Source organism: Gymnoscopelus braueri (assembly GCF_963280865.1).
Source record: "Gymnoscopelus braueri genome assembly, chromosome: 10".
Classification (NCBI taxonomy): Eukaryota; Metazoa; Chordata; class Actinopteri; order Myctophiformes; family Myctophidae; genus Gymnoscopelus; species Gymnoscopelus braueri.
Window position 1 is genome coordinate 54,452,564 of NC_137611.1, and position 15,071 is coordinate 54,467,634.

The following is a 15,071-nucleotide window of genomic DNA, read 5'->3' on the forward strand; positions in this document are numbered from 1 at the left end:
GAATGAATTGCCTATTTAATATTTTGTCATAATAATGATTTTTTTATGTTTTACATTTTTTGACCTATAATGGCAGGCCCAAAATAGTGTGTCTGTGGGTTTTATAGATACTGAACCAATGAAAAGAGCTTGTGCTTAATAATAACTACATGATTGGATCCATTGAAACACTTTCTGAAAACACTTTTGGACGTACACACCCAACAGAGACGATAACATAGTTATTAGTAGATATAAGTATTCAAAAATAATCTATTAATGATCATCTATTTTAGTATGTGTTGCCGCCATGAGCAGAGTATGTCTGTCATACTGAAAGTGGTTTAAAGCAAACAGCCACACACAGCAGACTGAAAAGCAGAAATGCTTCTTACAGCTCTGCACGTACACGTCACATGACCGAGGACATGACTGTGCAGTGGAGCACCCAGCTCAATGTTGTGAACTTGTAGATAATAATAATAATAATAATGGATTTTATTTATAACACACTTTACATTTACAAGAAATCTACAGACAGTACATCTACAGTGCTACAGAAGGCAATTGCATAAAAACAGAAACATCACACCAATAAAAGAAAACAATAACTAGGAAACTAGAAGAAAACTATTAAAACATGGGGGCATAAGGCCTAGAGGTAAAACCAGCTAAAAAAATGCTTTGCTAAAAAGGTAGGTCTTTAGTCCTCTCTTAAAACAATCAACTGACTGTGGAGCTCTCAGGTGGACAGATCTACTCATTTGTAGCATGCTATGATGGGAACTGCACAATAGGGATGTGTGCGGATATTCGGCTATTCGACTAAACGGGTCTGCCCCTACTAACCGTTTGGTAAATAAAATCTGGTTATTAAAAAATATATATAATAATAATAATAATTGCGACTTTTTTTTTTTTAAGGTTTGTTTTACACATTTAATTTTTTTTCCCAAATTACTGTCATGTTTTAATACAAGTTTGCATTTAAGAAAGCTAAAATACGTGTCAATTAAGTATTAACATGGATCATTTGCGTGCATGTCACTCATTTCTGCAGCGCTGGTCAGCAGTTGGCATTGTGGGTTGACACATTCCCAGTGCATTGAGTGCAAACAAGTTAACAACACATGCGATCAGCGATGTCGTTTTTTTTTTACCGCCATCGCTGATCGCATGTGTTGTTAACTTGTTAACAACACATGCGATCAGCGATGTCGTTTTTTTTTTACCGACATCGCTGATCGCATGTGTTGTTAACTTGTTAACAACACATAACATGAGAGTAAAGCTTGGGAGTATTTTGATTGGGAAGAAGATGGCACACAAGCGGCGTGTACGTTGTGTCCAGTTAAACTGGCATGTAAGAATTCGACTGGATCGCTGAGAGATCACTCGCACAACAAACACCTGGACGTAAACCTCGATGACCCTGGAGCTAGCCAGAGCCAAACCAAGGCCCGCATTACATCGTTTACTGGTACTACCCGCCGCCGCCGCTGTGACCCTGGTCGGTCAGAAAAGAATTAATCAGCTCATCACACAGATGACTGCAAAACGAAGGCAGCAAAGAGCTTGGAACCGGAATTCGTATCGGTTCCATCACATTTGGAACCGTTTCCGGACCGGAACCATTTTTAAACCAGTGGTTCTGAAAAGTTTTAATTTCAAGGACCACCATGGCTCTGCGAGGGTGCAAATGGAACCAAATGGACCCGTAAGGGTCCATTTGGTTACGGGTCCATTTGGTTCCATTTGCACCCTCTCAGAGTTACAGACCAGCAAGGGTCCATTTGGTTCCATTTGCACCCCTCAGAGTTACAGACCTGCAAGGGTCCATTTGGTTCCATTTGCACCCCTCAGAGTTACAGACCTGCAAGGGTCCATTTGGTTCCATATGCACCCTCTCAGAGTTACAAACCTGCAAGGGTCCATTTGGTTCCATATGCACCCTCTCAGAGTTACAGACCTGTAAGGGTCCATTTGGTTCCATTTGCACCCTCTCAGAGTTACAGACCTGTAAGGGTCCATTTGGTTCCATTTGCACCCTCTCAGAGTTACAGACCTGTAAGGGTCCATTTGGTTCCATTTGCACCCTCTCAGAGTTACAGACCTGTAAGGGTCCATTTGGAACCCCCTGTAGGAATCTTTAAAGGGAGCCACTAAGGAATCGGAATCGTTGAAATCCTAACAGATCCCAACCCTAACACTGAATACACAGACGTTGTGTCATTAAAACCTGTAGGAGGATCAAGTACCGCCTGATGTCCCAGACACAACACCACACACCTCACATGCACTGGCAAACAGCAGTTGTTCTGGAAAACAGTTCCACACAGTTTCCCCTCTTTTTCTTTGCTCTTCCTCATGGAACTACTTGCGGATTATACCAGGGTCTAACCTTATGTGGATTATGCGGTCGACACGCACTGACATTTTGCACCTTAATCCCATGTATAACCCACTGATTTTTGTCTTTTATTGTGCTTTTTTTCTAGCACCTTAACTAACGTCCACAAGTATATCATGTACAGTATACATTGCTGCTATGCTCACGCACCTTTTTCACATCTTATCTCAGGTACTAGTGAAAATATGTAGATTTATTTTATTATCAGCTTTATGGACACAGCCTCTGTCTACTACACACAGACACAACACACACACACACACACACACACACACACACACACACACACACACACACACACACACACACACACACACACACACACACACACACACACACACACACATGCATTTCTGTTATACTATACTTCTGAGGACTTACTAGACATCACAAGGCATTGCATTAGGATGCCGATTTCATTATTGACGTTAAAACATTTATTTTGCTTTTTTTTTTACCTTAACCGTAAAGCCAAAAATAGCTGATCTACAAGCTCACAATGTGACGAATAACTCCAACCCCAATTCCTAAACCTAAAGTCATCAAATGTTGCACACTCCCAGTAGGCCAAGGAAGAATCTCCACCCCATTTAAAAAGAAAATCATGGTAGCACTATACATGCTTTGTGTTTGGGCCTATACCTCTTGAAGTGTAGATCATAGACATACTGGATCATGATGCTCTTCAAATCTCTCCCTTTTGCTACAACTCCTACAGGTTTTGTCAAAAATTAACACAACTCTGTACACGTTATCTCTGGAGTCATGTGATAAACATGTATCATGTAAAGTGCGGGAGGGGGCTATTTTACAAAAAAAATTCAAAGATCATGAACGCAGCATCTGGTATACCCCAAATGTGGGTCCCACATTGAGGGTCTTTGTCTAAACAACACAGAACCAAAAGTGATTTCTTTCCATTCACAAATGCTGCAAATGTCACTGTTCGTTGCAGAAACAGGATTGTTTTCACCACATTAGGTACAAATGAGTCATGTGGCATAAGAGGGTTTTGATATTCCATAATGTATGCCTGTAATTTGCTATAAAAAGGACTATTTCTTACCAAATATGCAATATATCATGAACGCCACATCTAATCAACCCCAAAATGTAATCGCACGTTATAGAGTGCACCACCAAAAAGTGCTTTCTCTTCTGCTCACAGGAGTAACCACAAATGCAAAAAGTATGTCGTCAAAACGCTATCCCCCCCCCCCCCCCGGAGATTCCTCGCATCCTGCCGGCTACAATGCACACCTGACACAGATCTGGGTTAGGCAACCCAGTCTGACGCAGACCTGCGACCCAAGGAGCACCCTTTTCTATTTGTGTGTGCGTGTAGTTTGTACAACAGCATGTATGTGTAAAGTTTAGTGTGTGGTTTTGTGAGACCAAGTGCAGCCTTCAGGATAAATTAAACAGTGAAGAATGTGAAATGAACATTGTAACTGTATGTGTCTGTGGTTCTCAAAAAAAATTGTGTCGAGGACTCACAAATCCATATTCCATACATATTAGACCATTGGTTCTCAAAGTGGGGAACGGGGACCCCAAAGGGTCCTTGAGGGAGTTCTAGGGGGTCCCCAGCTAAATGAGGGAAAGTTAGGAACCAAGTGGACCCTTAAAGGGATACTTCACTTTCGGGTCGGGGAAACATTTAAAAAATATATTAAAAATAAATGAAAAAAGTAATGGAAAATTCATGGCCCCCTCACGCATTAGAGTGTCCTACTAATGTGTGAGGGGGCCTTTATTTTGCCATAACTTCTTTCATTTTTTTTTAATATATATTTTTAATGTTTATTTTATGTGAAAGTGAAGTATCCCTTTAAGGGTCTGTAATTCTGAGAGTATAACTGGAACCAAATGGACCCTAACAGGTATTTGGTTCCATTTGTACACTCTCAGAATTAAATGAACATTGATTTTACAATATAAATTTGGGTCTCAGAGATAGAAATGCCATTAAATGGGGGTCCGTAGCCTAATGCATGTCAAACTTGGGTGTCCTTGAAATTAAAATGGTTGAAAATCACTGCTAGAGCCGTAAAAATCATCTGTCATGGGGGTCCCTGGCATATATTTTTAAATGGGGGTCCGCTAATATGTGTCAATTTGGGGGTTCTTGACATGAAAGCACCTTTATCCAAAGCACTCGCGCTCACACACACACACACACACACACACACACACACACACACACACACACACACACACACACACACACACACACACACACACACACGGCAGAGGAAACCATGCAAGGCAAGGACACTTTGACTCAAAACCAGGGGGAGCTGCATGGGGATCAAACCGGGAACCTTCCAATTCCCAAGCAGCCGCTCTACTTCCTGAGCCACTGCCGCCCGCGACCTGCCTTTTTACCCCCGGTCTCAGTAGCGGGGGGCGGGGCGGGTGCGGGGAGAGACAGGCGAGTTGAGTGAAACGAGTTGGGGAAAACGCAGTCCCCACAACATCATTTACGATTCTGTGCCTATCTGTACATAACTCGGACGGCGCTTAGTCGACTAGCAGACCATCGGCCGGTCGTCGCGGGCACTCGCGCCTGGAGGCGCGACTCCTCGGCCTCAAGGTCTGCTGAGTCGGCGCGCCTCCGTCATGGTCCAAAACTATACTTTATCGGCGAAAAAAAGTAGTCTGCTGTGTTTGAAAAAGTATCGTCCCATGCGGGAGTCGAACCCAGACTCCCAATGTTAGTGGATTGGGAGTCTAATGACTAGCGAGGTGCGCCACTGAGGCCAGTGCTGAAATTAGGTATTTGGGCTGTATTAGAATGTGACAACCCCCAACGTTCCCAACTCTTCTAATGTAGAGTGAAAGAAGCACCGCCCAGTAGGCCCCTACGGGGCCTACAGGGCGGGGCTACTCAGACCGGGGGTAAAAAGACTGTTCGCCTGCCGCCCTGGCAATATTTATAGTTCCATGAGAGAAGACTGCTTTTGTTAGATTTGTTACAGAAGAATTCAAAAAAGAAATCTGTCTATAATATACCATATATGGGCAACATACGGCCCGAGGGCCAGACCCGGCCTCTGGACCAGTGTTGCCAGATTCTGTGAGAGAAACAAGCAACCAGGTCTAGGAAAACCAGCCCAAAAAAAAAGCGACTATGGGCCACATGAGCACTTTAACATATGCATCGGCTATTTGAAAATAGCAGATCTACAAGCTCACAACGCGTCGCGATGCGACGCGTTGTGAGCTTGTACATCTGCTATTTTCAAATCAAATCTTGCGGGGAAATTATAATAAGCAGATCTGGCAATCCTGCTCTGGACCATCTCAATCTGGCCCGGCACAGCAATATGTGTTTCAGTTTCAGCCCTTCGCTCACTTTACTGAAGTCAGAATGGACCTCTGGAAAAACATGCCCACCCATCTATACCAGTGGTTCCCAGGGGACCTTGAGGGGGTTCCAGGTAGGGCTGTCACGATTACAAATTTGAGTTGACGATGAATTGTCACTCCAATAATTGCGATTAACGATTTAATTGTGTGTTTGGCGTTGAACATTGGAGCACATGAATAGAAATCATTTCTGTTTGCCTTTTATGCTTCGTAATCAAAAATTGCACAGGGCAGATATGACAAATCACTTAAATATAAAAATAAATTGACATTTAATCATTTAATGTAAAATATCTGAACTACAAGCTTACAACGGGGTCACTTCGTGACCCCGTTGTAAGCTTGTAGATCTGCTATTTCTGCTTTTTTATATTTAAAAAGAGTTTCAACATGGAAACGATTATGCAAAAATAATTGCGATTAGACGATTATGTAATAATTGTGACAGGCCTAGTTCCAGGGGGTCCCCGACAAAATGAGTTACCACTTTAAACCTATACTGTCGGCTTTTTTGAAAATAGGCAATCTACAAGTTCACACTGTGTCACACTGCAACGCGTCCTGAACTTGTAGATCTGCTATTGTCAAAAAATCTGACATGTGTTTTTTAAACATTTTTAACACAAATCTTGTATTGGGGTCCCTGGCGCAAGGTATTTTCAGATGGGCGTCCGCGGCAAAAGAAAAACAAAATTGTGGGGTTCTTGACATGGGTTAGATTTGTTCTACTGCTATGCCACCAAAATGTAGAATGCCCTACCAACAGACATAAACAAAAGTGTGACTCCTTACTCTCCTTCAAACCCGTTCTAAAAGAGCACAAGTTTACAGGTGGCTGAAATTCGGTACCGGCCCCTGTAAAAAGTCTAATCTTATCACCAGACCTGACCCCTTCCCCCACCCCTCCCCCCCCCCCAACTGTAAACTGTACATACTTTTCTTTTTGATTACTACTCGTTTATATGATGTTTTTGCATGTTATTGTTTGTCTTTAAATGTTTCGATGAATTGAATACACAGGACCCCAATGGAAACAAGCCATGGTGCTTTCTTGGGTTATCCTTTTAGCATCCTTTTGTAAGAAACTGTACCTCTGTGCTTGATTGCAAACGGTTAATAAAGTATTCAATCAATCAATCAATCAAAAGGTTTGAGAACCACTGGTCTATGTGAACAGAGTGAAACCTTAAGTCTTCTAGTGGGGAAATAACAGTGGAAATTAAACAGTTCCTCATTTTGCTGCATGGGGGCCCCTGGCCTCAAAGGACCTCTCTCTCTGGGGGTCCCTGGCCTGAAAGGACCTCTCTCTGGGGGTCCCTGTACCCCATTTTGAGAACCACACTGCTAGACCTAATTCATCTCACAAGGGAAGTTCAGCTGTGCAGCATAGACTCAGGACAGATACAATACTAGTATAAAATACTAGTAATCAGTGTTGTAAAGTAACTAAGTACATTTACTCAAGTACTGTACTTAAGTACAATTTTGAGGTACTTTTACTTCTACTCCACTACATCTCACGAGGCAAATATTGTACTTTTACTCCACTACAATTATTAGAAAACTTTAGTTGTTAGATTTGAAAATAGCAGATCTACAAGCTCACAATGCGCCGCAGCTTGTAGATCTGCTATTTTCAAAGAATGTTTATATATTTGAAAACTTGTGAAATGGGGACATTCTGCACTATGAGTACCTTCTACTGTTGGTACTTTAAGTACATTTTGATACCAATACTTTTGTACTTTTTTACTCAATTAAAATTTGAATTGCTTGTACTGTTTGTATTTCTACAGCTCAGTATTGATGCTTTCACTGAAGTAAAACATGTGAGTAGCCTACTTTTTTCCACCACTGCTAATAATGTTAAAAGATACAAAAAAGCAACAGTGGGAGTAGAAAAGAGGAGTAATAAGCCACAAACACCACTACAGAAATGTGTTATAAAGATGCAAAAATGTGTCATAAAGATACAGAAATGTGTCATAAAGCTACATTTTTAACTTCTCTATTACCACTGTGAAAGAGGCAGAAAATAGGCCCATACGTTTTAAAGATGGCAGATGAGGAAGTAGGGTAACATTTTACTTTTGAATGTCGGGCCTCCTATTTACCCTATACTCCGTGGTACAACGGTGTCGCTGCGTGCCAAAATAAAAGAACAGATCTACAAGCTATCAACGCGTCGCCCTGCGACAGGTTGATAGCTTGTAGATCTGTTCTTTTTTTTCGCGACGGAGAATAATTTCAGAGGTGGGAGTAGCCAAAAAACTGTACTCAGTCAGTAGTAAAAGTAGCTCCCTCCGGTCCATAGAGTAAGAGGGAGTTCTCTTAACGCAGTGTTACTTTCGAGCCGTTGCCTGCACTCCCAGGGTAGCGCAGTGGCCGTAGCCTCTCGTCTTTAGTAAAAAATAAAGAATACACTTACGTTGCTCACCAAAACAAAGACTGTTTTAAGATGTTGAAAGCCTACTTTCCTTAGTGGGCATACTCGGAGCCCCCACCTTACGTCTAAAATACACTTTTTGGACAGTAAAGAAAATATTCCACCGGATGAGGGAAAAACTCCACTGCGCTCCCTACAGATTTGGTCAAAGGAATTATTCTATTGGCGAGATCTGTAGGGGGCGCAGTGGAGTTTTTCCTTCCGGTGAAATATTTTTTATTTTCTGGCCAAAAAGTGCATTTTAGACGTGAGTTGGGGGGCTCCGAGTGTGCCCACTAATTAAAGTAGGCTTTCAACATCTTAAAACCGTCTTTGTTTTGGTGAGTAGCAAAAGTGTATTATTTATGTTTTACTAGAGACGAGAGGCGGCACATCCTGCGCTACCGGAGGTGTGCGGGCAGTGCCGGAACAGTCACATAGCGTTAAGGAGAACTTCTAACGCTACGGACCAGAGCTATAGTAAAAGTAATCATCCAATGGCTTGAGTAACAAAATACTAATCGGATACTGCCATGCGTTCGGATTTATTGTTTAAATGATCAGAAAATATGTAAAACATGCACATGTTTCGAGTTTCTCTCTTTGGCTGAAGTCTCCAAGACTTGAACGGGTGTATAAATACATAAAAACAATCAATTTAAAATAATAATAAAGTAACACGCGAAATGTAGTCAAATCATTGTTTATCTTCAAAAACATGCTACTTCATTCATGCATCTGATACGTGCAACAGTTTTTTAAACTTCTGCAGCTCCGATCGGTTACATATTCCCCCCTAGAAACGACCCACCTGGTGTTTAGATCGTTACTTTGTCTCCGTTTCTTCACAACAATGGTGTGATCGCGTGGATCTGAACGCATGGGCGAGATCTTACCTTCAGTACAAACATCAAAGTGCGATCCCTCCCGTTAGAATGAAAGGTGTGTTGTTTTGTTGTCTCTTCTTTAGGTGTGTGTTGTTGATCTGTGCATGTTTAGAACCCGGAACACTCAGTATGGTAGAGAACATTAGAGAACATGCAGGTTGGTTCAGCCCACCAACCACACAGAGCAGGAATTGATCCTTTAAAGAAGGAAGTGATGACAACACAACTAGAAGTACAGTCTGTCTGTCTGTCTGTCTGTCTGTCTGTCTCCTACTGGTGGTAATAACTAGTGCTTTACACTCAAAGGACCAGCGACCCCCCCCAAAATCATCATATTTGAACTGGGGACCCCCCCCCCCCCCAGCATTATAATCACTTAGTTGGAATGTAGGCATTCCATTTTGTTTGTTTGACAAAAAATGTGAAAATAGCCAATCTACAAGCTCACAAAGCGCTGAGAGCTTGTAGATCGGCTATGTTCACACTTTTTGCCCCTTTCTTATATTATTTGACAATTTAGCCAATGTTTGACCAGTTTTTATAGTATAGTTTGTTGGTTACTTTTAACGCAGTAATGGTCTTATTCTTATTATCTGTTTGTATTACAAAAAGGTCTTAAAAGTCCTTAAATTGTCACTTCACTGTCATCATGGGGGGGGGGGGATGTCTGGCCATCCACATGGGTTTTGTAGCAATTTTAATGTATTTGGCCCCTCCATTTATCCAATAAATGTAAATAAAAGACATCTATATATATATATAAACTATATAAAATAAAATCTAATGGTGCCCAGAGTTCTCACTGAAATAAGCTAACAAGCTTTTTTTTATTTGATACTTTTGACAGATATGAGCAATTAGCTTGGATGGTCATGTATATGCATTGTGTATAAAACACTGAATCAATTAATCAGTATTGTTATCTAGTATGTAATAGTATAATAATAGGCTACAGTAGGCTAATAGTAGCAGTAATAGGTAGTAGTATAGTAGTAATAGAGCAGTATTTACAGTAGTAGATCTATAATCTCTGCTCCTCCAGGCTACAATGCAAGTCAGTCGCCTCAGGCAACAATATTTTATACACACACACACACACACACACTCTGTAACCTGTTGGACAGCTCTGACGTGTCTGTGCGCATTAAAGGAACATTTCACCAAAAACAGTTTCCCCATTCTATGTCACTGATGATCTAGGATCTGATCTACTGATTACACAGTGTTTACAAGGGATTTAGGCTGGGTTGGGCGGGAAGGAGGGGACCAAGTACAGAGCCCTGGGATATACCAGTCAATTAATTCTACGAGTGGAGAGAGTGAACCCTACGATGCGAGTTCATTCTGCAGTCTACCGTCTTCTAGTGGTGAAATAACACTGCAATTAAATTGTTCCTCATTTTGCTGCATGGGGGCCCTGTCTGGGATGCCCCTGGCCTGGAAGGACCAGTCCCTGGGGGTCCCCGTACCCCACTTTGATAGCCACTAATATGTCATAAAGATACATTTTTAACTTCTCTACATGCATTTACTGTATATAGTGCCTTTATCTTTACAATGTCCATTACAAATTCACAACAGCAGAGGAAACCATGCAAGGCACCTCATCAGGAGCAGCCAGGTCTTGCTCAAGGACGGTTCAACACTACTATGGGGGGAGCCTGGAATCGAACCAGGAACCTTCCGGTTGCCAAGCGGCCGATCTACCTCCCGAGCCACTGCCGCCCCAGAAAACCACTGATATGTCATAAAGAGAGATTTATTCTGTGTTTTTTGGCCAAAGAGGAAGGCAGGTTAATGTCAACTTTTGAAAGTTGCGCTTCAGTTATACTCCTGTTAGTGAGATGGTGTCTTCTTACCAAAAACATAACATAACATTTTAGGTCACCAATTTCATCCATCGTGGAGAGAGAACTCATGTATAGCATAAACAAGTGAAATTGGAAGTGATTAAACAAATAAATGAGCAGACAGTGGTTGAGTGCTGTTTTGGATTGTGTGCGGTCGACCCCGCTCAAACTGAAATGTGGGAACTATGGATTTGATTTGGGTAAAAGACATACAAGTATAATCACAATATAACTTAAACCTAGAATAACACATTAAAGCGTAAACACTTGTTTCCAATGTGGTCCTGCAGCATAACTAAAAATAAATAGGTGAAGCCTCTGTAAGTGCATGATTTTTATTTAACAACGTTACGATGACAATCAAGCCTAAAATAAATAACAGCATTCGGAGGTGTTAGTTTGAACAACAGATAGGCCTACTGCTTCTCAACTACAACACACACTCTCCCTTAAGTTAAAATATAATTTATTACATGACAATTAAAACGCTTCTACTCATTGGTTCATGATAACAACTCCAGATCAAATAATACTAATAATACTACTTAAAAATAATAATATTATTATTTTTATTTGTGGATTCAAGGTTACAGAGCATACAAAACACGACCAAAGAAAAACGGAAATAAAATAGAAAAAAAGTATAAAAAGGGGGAGAAAAAATGCATCACCAATCTAAACAAAGGACTCTAAAGATGTAATTCATAGCTTTGTGTACAGAAAAAAAAGTTATTCTAACAATGTATACGGTAGAATATGTTAAAACACTTGTTCTACTACCTGCTCTTCCATTAAGACATTTACTGTATATCCTGTGGTCTGGAAGGACACCTACTGGTTGATAAGAGTTACTGCATGAAGGTCAAAGCACAGTTTATCCTCTTGCCAGCTCAATGGTCATACAATATAACTGATAGCAGTTTGTCTACATGCTCTTCTATAGACACGTTTACATCCTGTGGACATAAAGATTATAGATTGCAGCTATAAAAGTAGTGATATTTTTGTGTGAAAACAAAAACAATAGTTAAAAAGTTAAAATCTCTATATATTGCGATAGTAATCATTGTGTGTTTCTCTGTAACAGGGGTCTCCCTGTCTCTTCAGCTCTTTAATACATTTTCAGGTGGGACAATCCAATAGATTTTAATAGACTAAAACTATTAGTCTGATTAACTATAACCCGTTGTCATGCAAATGATTTCACTAGTTTTGAAAACGCAGTTTCTTAGTGCAACTGAAAAGGCCATTCTTGGTATTGTTCATGAGGGGGGCTTCAACTGAGGGTCTTCTCCCTGCTTAAAGATGTTTACTCCTACAGCATATGATGTGATAAGGGTCTGTACACACCAATCCATGGATCAATACTCAGACCAAGGAGACAGAGAGTTTGTTACAGGACGAAAAGAAGTGAAATACTGTAGCAATTCAATGGACTAAGGGACTACAGCACTGCAGGCTTGTCCAGCTAGAATACTGTTCCAAGGCTCTGGATGATTTGGAGCCTAATAGGTTTATGTATTTGAGTGTAGTCCCGGTATTCAATACGGTGACGTACCCGTTTCCTGTTCCCGTTCATTTTCACATAACTTCATTTCATTGGCTCAGCAGCACATTTAAACTGGAAACACGTGATCAAGTGCGTTTAACCACATGGTGGTTAATCATACTAATTGATTTAGTTTATTATTTTTTATATAAAAATAGATGAATAAAACAAATGATGGAAAGAATGCTTGTTTCTCTCACAGAATCTGGCAACACTGGCTGTGATTAGCCGTGACATGCACAGAGGGAGCACTCAATGACCACGGCATTGCTCGCCTTGCGGACAGTCAAGCCGAAATTACGCTCCATCACGCCTTGGTACGGCAGAGAATAGCAGACCTACAGTACAAGCTCGTTGTGAGCTTCTAGGTCTGCTATTCTAGACGCGTGACAAAGTATGAATCGAAGTATGAATCGGGCTCTCCCAGCTAAGGAGCGACTCACCGGCCTACACACAATGAACCGAAACCAGTGCCCCTCAAAACAACAGGTTAGGGGATCTGTTAGGAATTGATTACATGCACGGAGCGCGTGCATGAGCATCAATGTTTGTAAACACATCATTAGTCTTATAAACAATACCGCATGTATCCGCAGGGCTGTGATTGGTCGAGGCTAGGTGTCCCAGTCTTGGGGGACAGAGTCCCTGGCTCTTAGCCCCTCCTCCCTCCGTGAGAGACCCCCCACCTGCATCCACGGGTCCGTGGCGAGCGTTTCCGTGGAGCTGTGAGGGTTGGGTGCGTGGCCCCCCCGAGGGGAGATGGGTAGAGAGGCGGAGTCACCTTCATCATCATCATCATCAGAGCGGCTGGCTGGGCCTGTGACAGACAACAGAGTCAAGTGGTGGAAAGTAACTAAGTACATTTACTCAAACAGTATTTCCCCTAAATGCATGCATTCAGAGATAGGAGCGGCGCTGCTGAATTTTAATATAAATTATCATTATTTGTTTTTAACGATGGAAGATGGCTCCGTCTTATGTCTTTATAAACTGTTATATTATTTTGCTCTATCAGTACAAACACTTAATGTCCAGTGTTACACTTGTAAGGGGAGGAGAGGACACGACTTTGTCCACAGTCCAGACCCATTGAAAGAGTTACGAGACACTCTTTGATGTTGCGACGCGTCATGCTTTCACATTACTTTCTTGTTTTTGTCGTTATCTCTCAGCACACACAAACAAATTGCAAATCAACTCTAAGTTTGTTTTGGTAATAAATGTTTGAATATTATATGAATATTAGCCTGACATCCGGTTAGTACACTAACCCGATGTCATCCTTGCATCCACTCCAAGCAATGTTTTAAAGATCAGTACAAATGACAAACAGATGACAGATTCCGTTCGCGACTTTGAGTTGGTGTGGTTGCAGACTATGCAGCATTCAAATCTTGTGGAAGAGGTGTCTGGCTTGGGAGACTCTACTCTCTGATCGATTACAAACACAAGCAGGTGGTAATCAATTAATGGAGGCATTACGCTCCCACTTCTCGAAGACAAATGAGTTTGTTCAGGTTGAGGAACGCTCTGCCCAAGCCGAAAAAACATTGGGCTTCATTTGTAGTAAGTAACAGTAAAGGCCAATTTATGCTACGAAAGTGACATCAAAACGACAAAGAATATGTCTGACAGTGTTGTTTGTGGTACTGTACCTCTGGAAAAATTAAAGTCTGCAGACGCTGAATACAATGTTTCATACTGTGATTGGTTGGGAATATGCACAAGGCTATGTCCACTTCGTTCATTCTCTGGCAATACTGTTCGGTGACACTTAAGTCGGTCCAAGTACAAATTGGCTTTAACGCTGCAGACTTCACAGAAATGGTTCTCAAAGTGGGGTCTGGGGGACCCCCAGGGGTCCTTGAGGGGCAAAATAACAATATAAATAGTTCAAACACTTAAACCACTATTTCATGTTTTGGTTATTTGAAATAAAATAGGCGGTCTACAATTCACGATGCAAAATCGTGAATTGTAAAATTGTTGATCTCCTGTTCTCGAATAATGATGACAAACCCTAACTAATCTTCTCTTATGGGGGTCCCTGGCACAAAATATTTCCAGATGGGGGGTCAGCGACGGAATACATATTAATTCACATGAAAATGTTTTGAGAACTATTGGTTTAAGACATTTAAATCTACTTTTAACAGCAAAAGTTACCATGACGACCCAGAGCCTGAAACCTTCTGGTCCTCTCCTTTCCACCTGCCTCCCTCTCTGATTGGACAGTGAAGATATCAGCTTGACCAATGGGCTGCGGCTGCTGTTGTGTTTGTCTGTTCCTTCTCCTCTCTCTGGCTGACAGTTGGGAGGGTTCAGGTCCAAGCGGCTCTAACACACACACACACACACACACACACAGTACAATGTTTTTAATATTTTCACTCGGTGTGTAGTAGTTCTGTAAAGCCCAGCTCACACTAGTGGATGGTGGTGATTTTGGGTCGGGACATCCCTCCTGACTATCAGGTGCGATTATTTGGCGAGATTATCATGTACTGTGAGTGCTCCCTGAGCACTTACTGGCCCTCATTTATCAACGCGGTGCAGACCAAATAATGGGCGTACGGCGAGATCACCCCACCTTTCGGCA

At 41.6% G+C, this 15,071-nt stretch overlaps 2 protein-coding genes across 4 annotated transcripts in view; both read right to left on the reverse strand.

Moving 5' to 3' along the window:
* LOC308094227 (CYFIP-related Rac1 interactor B-like) overlaps positions 1-9,263 on the reverse strand; it is a 30,608-nt gene extending 21,345 nt beyond the window's left edge. Inside the window, exon 1 of the mRNA XM_080440748.1 lies at positions 9,083-9,263. The gene's annotated coding sequence lies outside the window, so the exon portion shown is untranslated. The remainder of the gene's footprint in view (positions 1-9,082) is intronic.
* A 1,981-nt stretch (positions 9,264-11,244) lies between these two features.
* The window catches only part of cspp1b (centrosome and spindle pole associated protein 1b), a 45,841-nt gene continuing 42,014 nt past the window's right edge, over positions 11,245-15,071 (reverse strand). For all 3 annotated transcript variants that reach the window (XM_080439563.1, XM_080439561.1, XM_080439562.1), the window contains 2 exons: positions 14,639-14,809; positions 11,245-13,289 (listed from right to left, as the gene is read on the reverse strand). In XM_080439563.1, the coding sequence (XP_080295689.1) occupies positions 13,087-13,289; positions 14,639-14,809 (374 nt within the window). In that variant the 3' untranslated portion in view covers positions 11,245-13,086. The remainder of the gene's footprint in view (positions 13,290-14,638; positions 14,810-15,071) is intronic.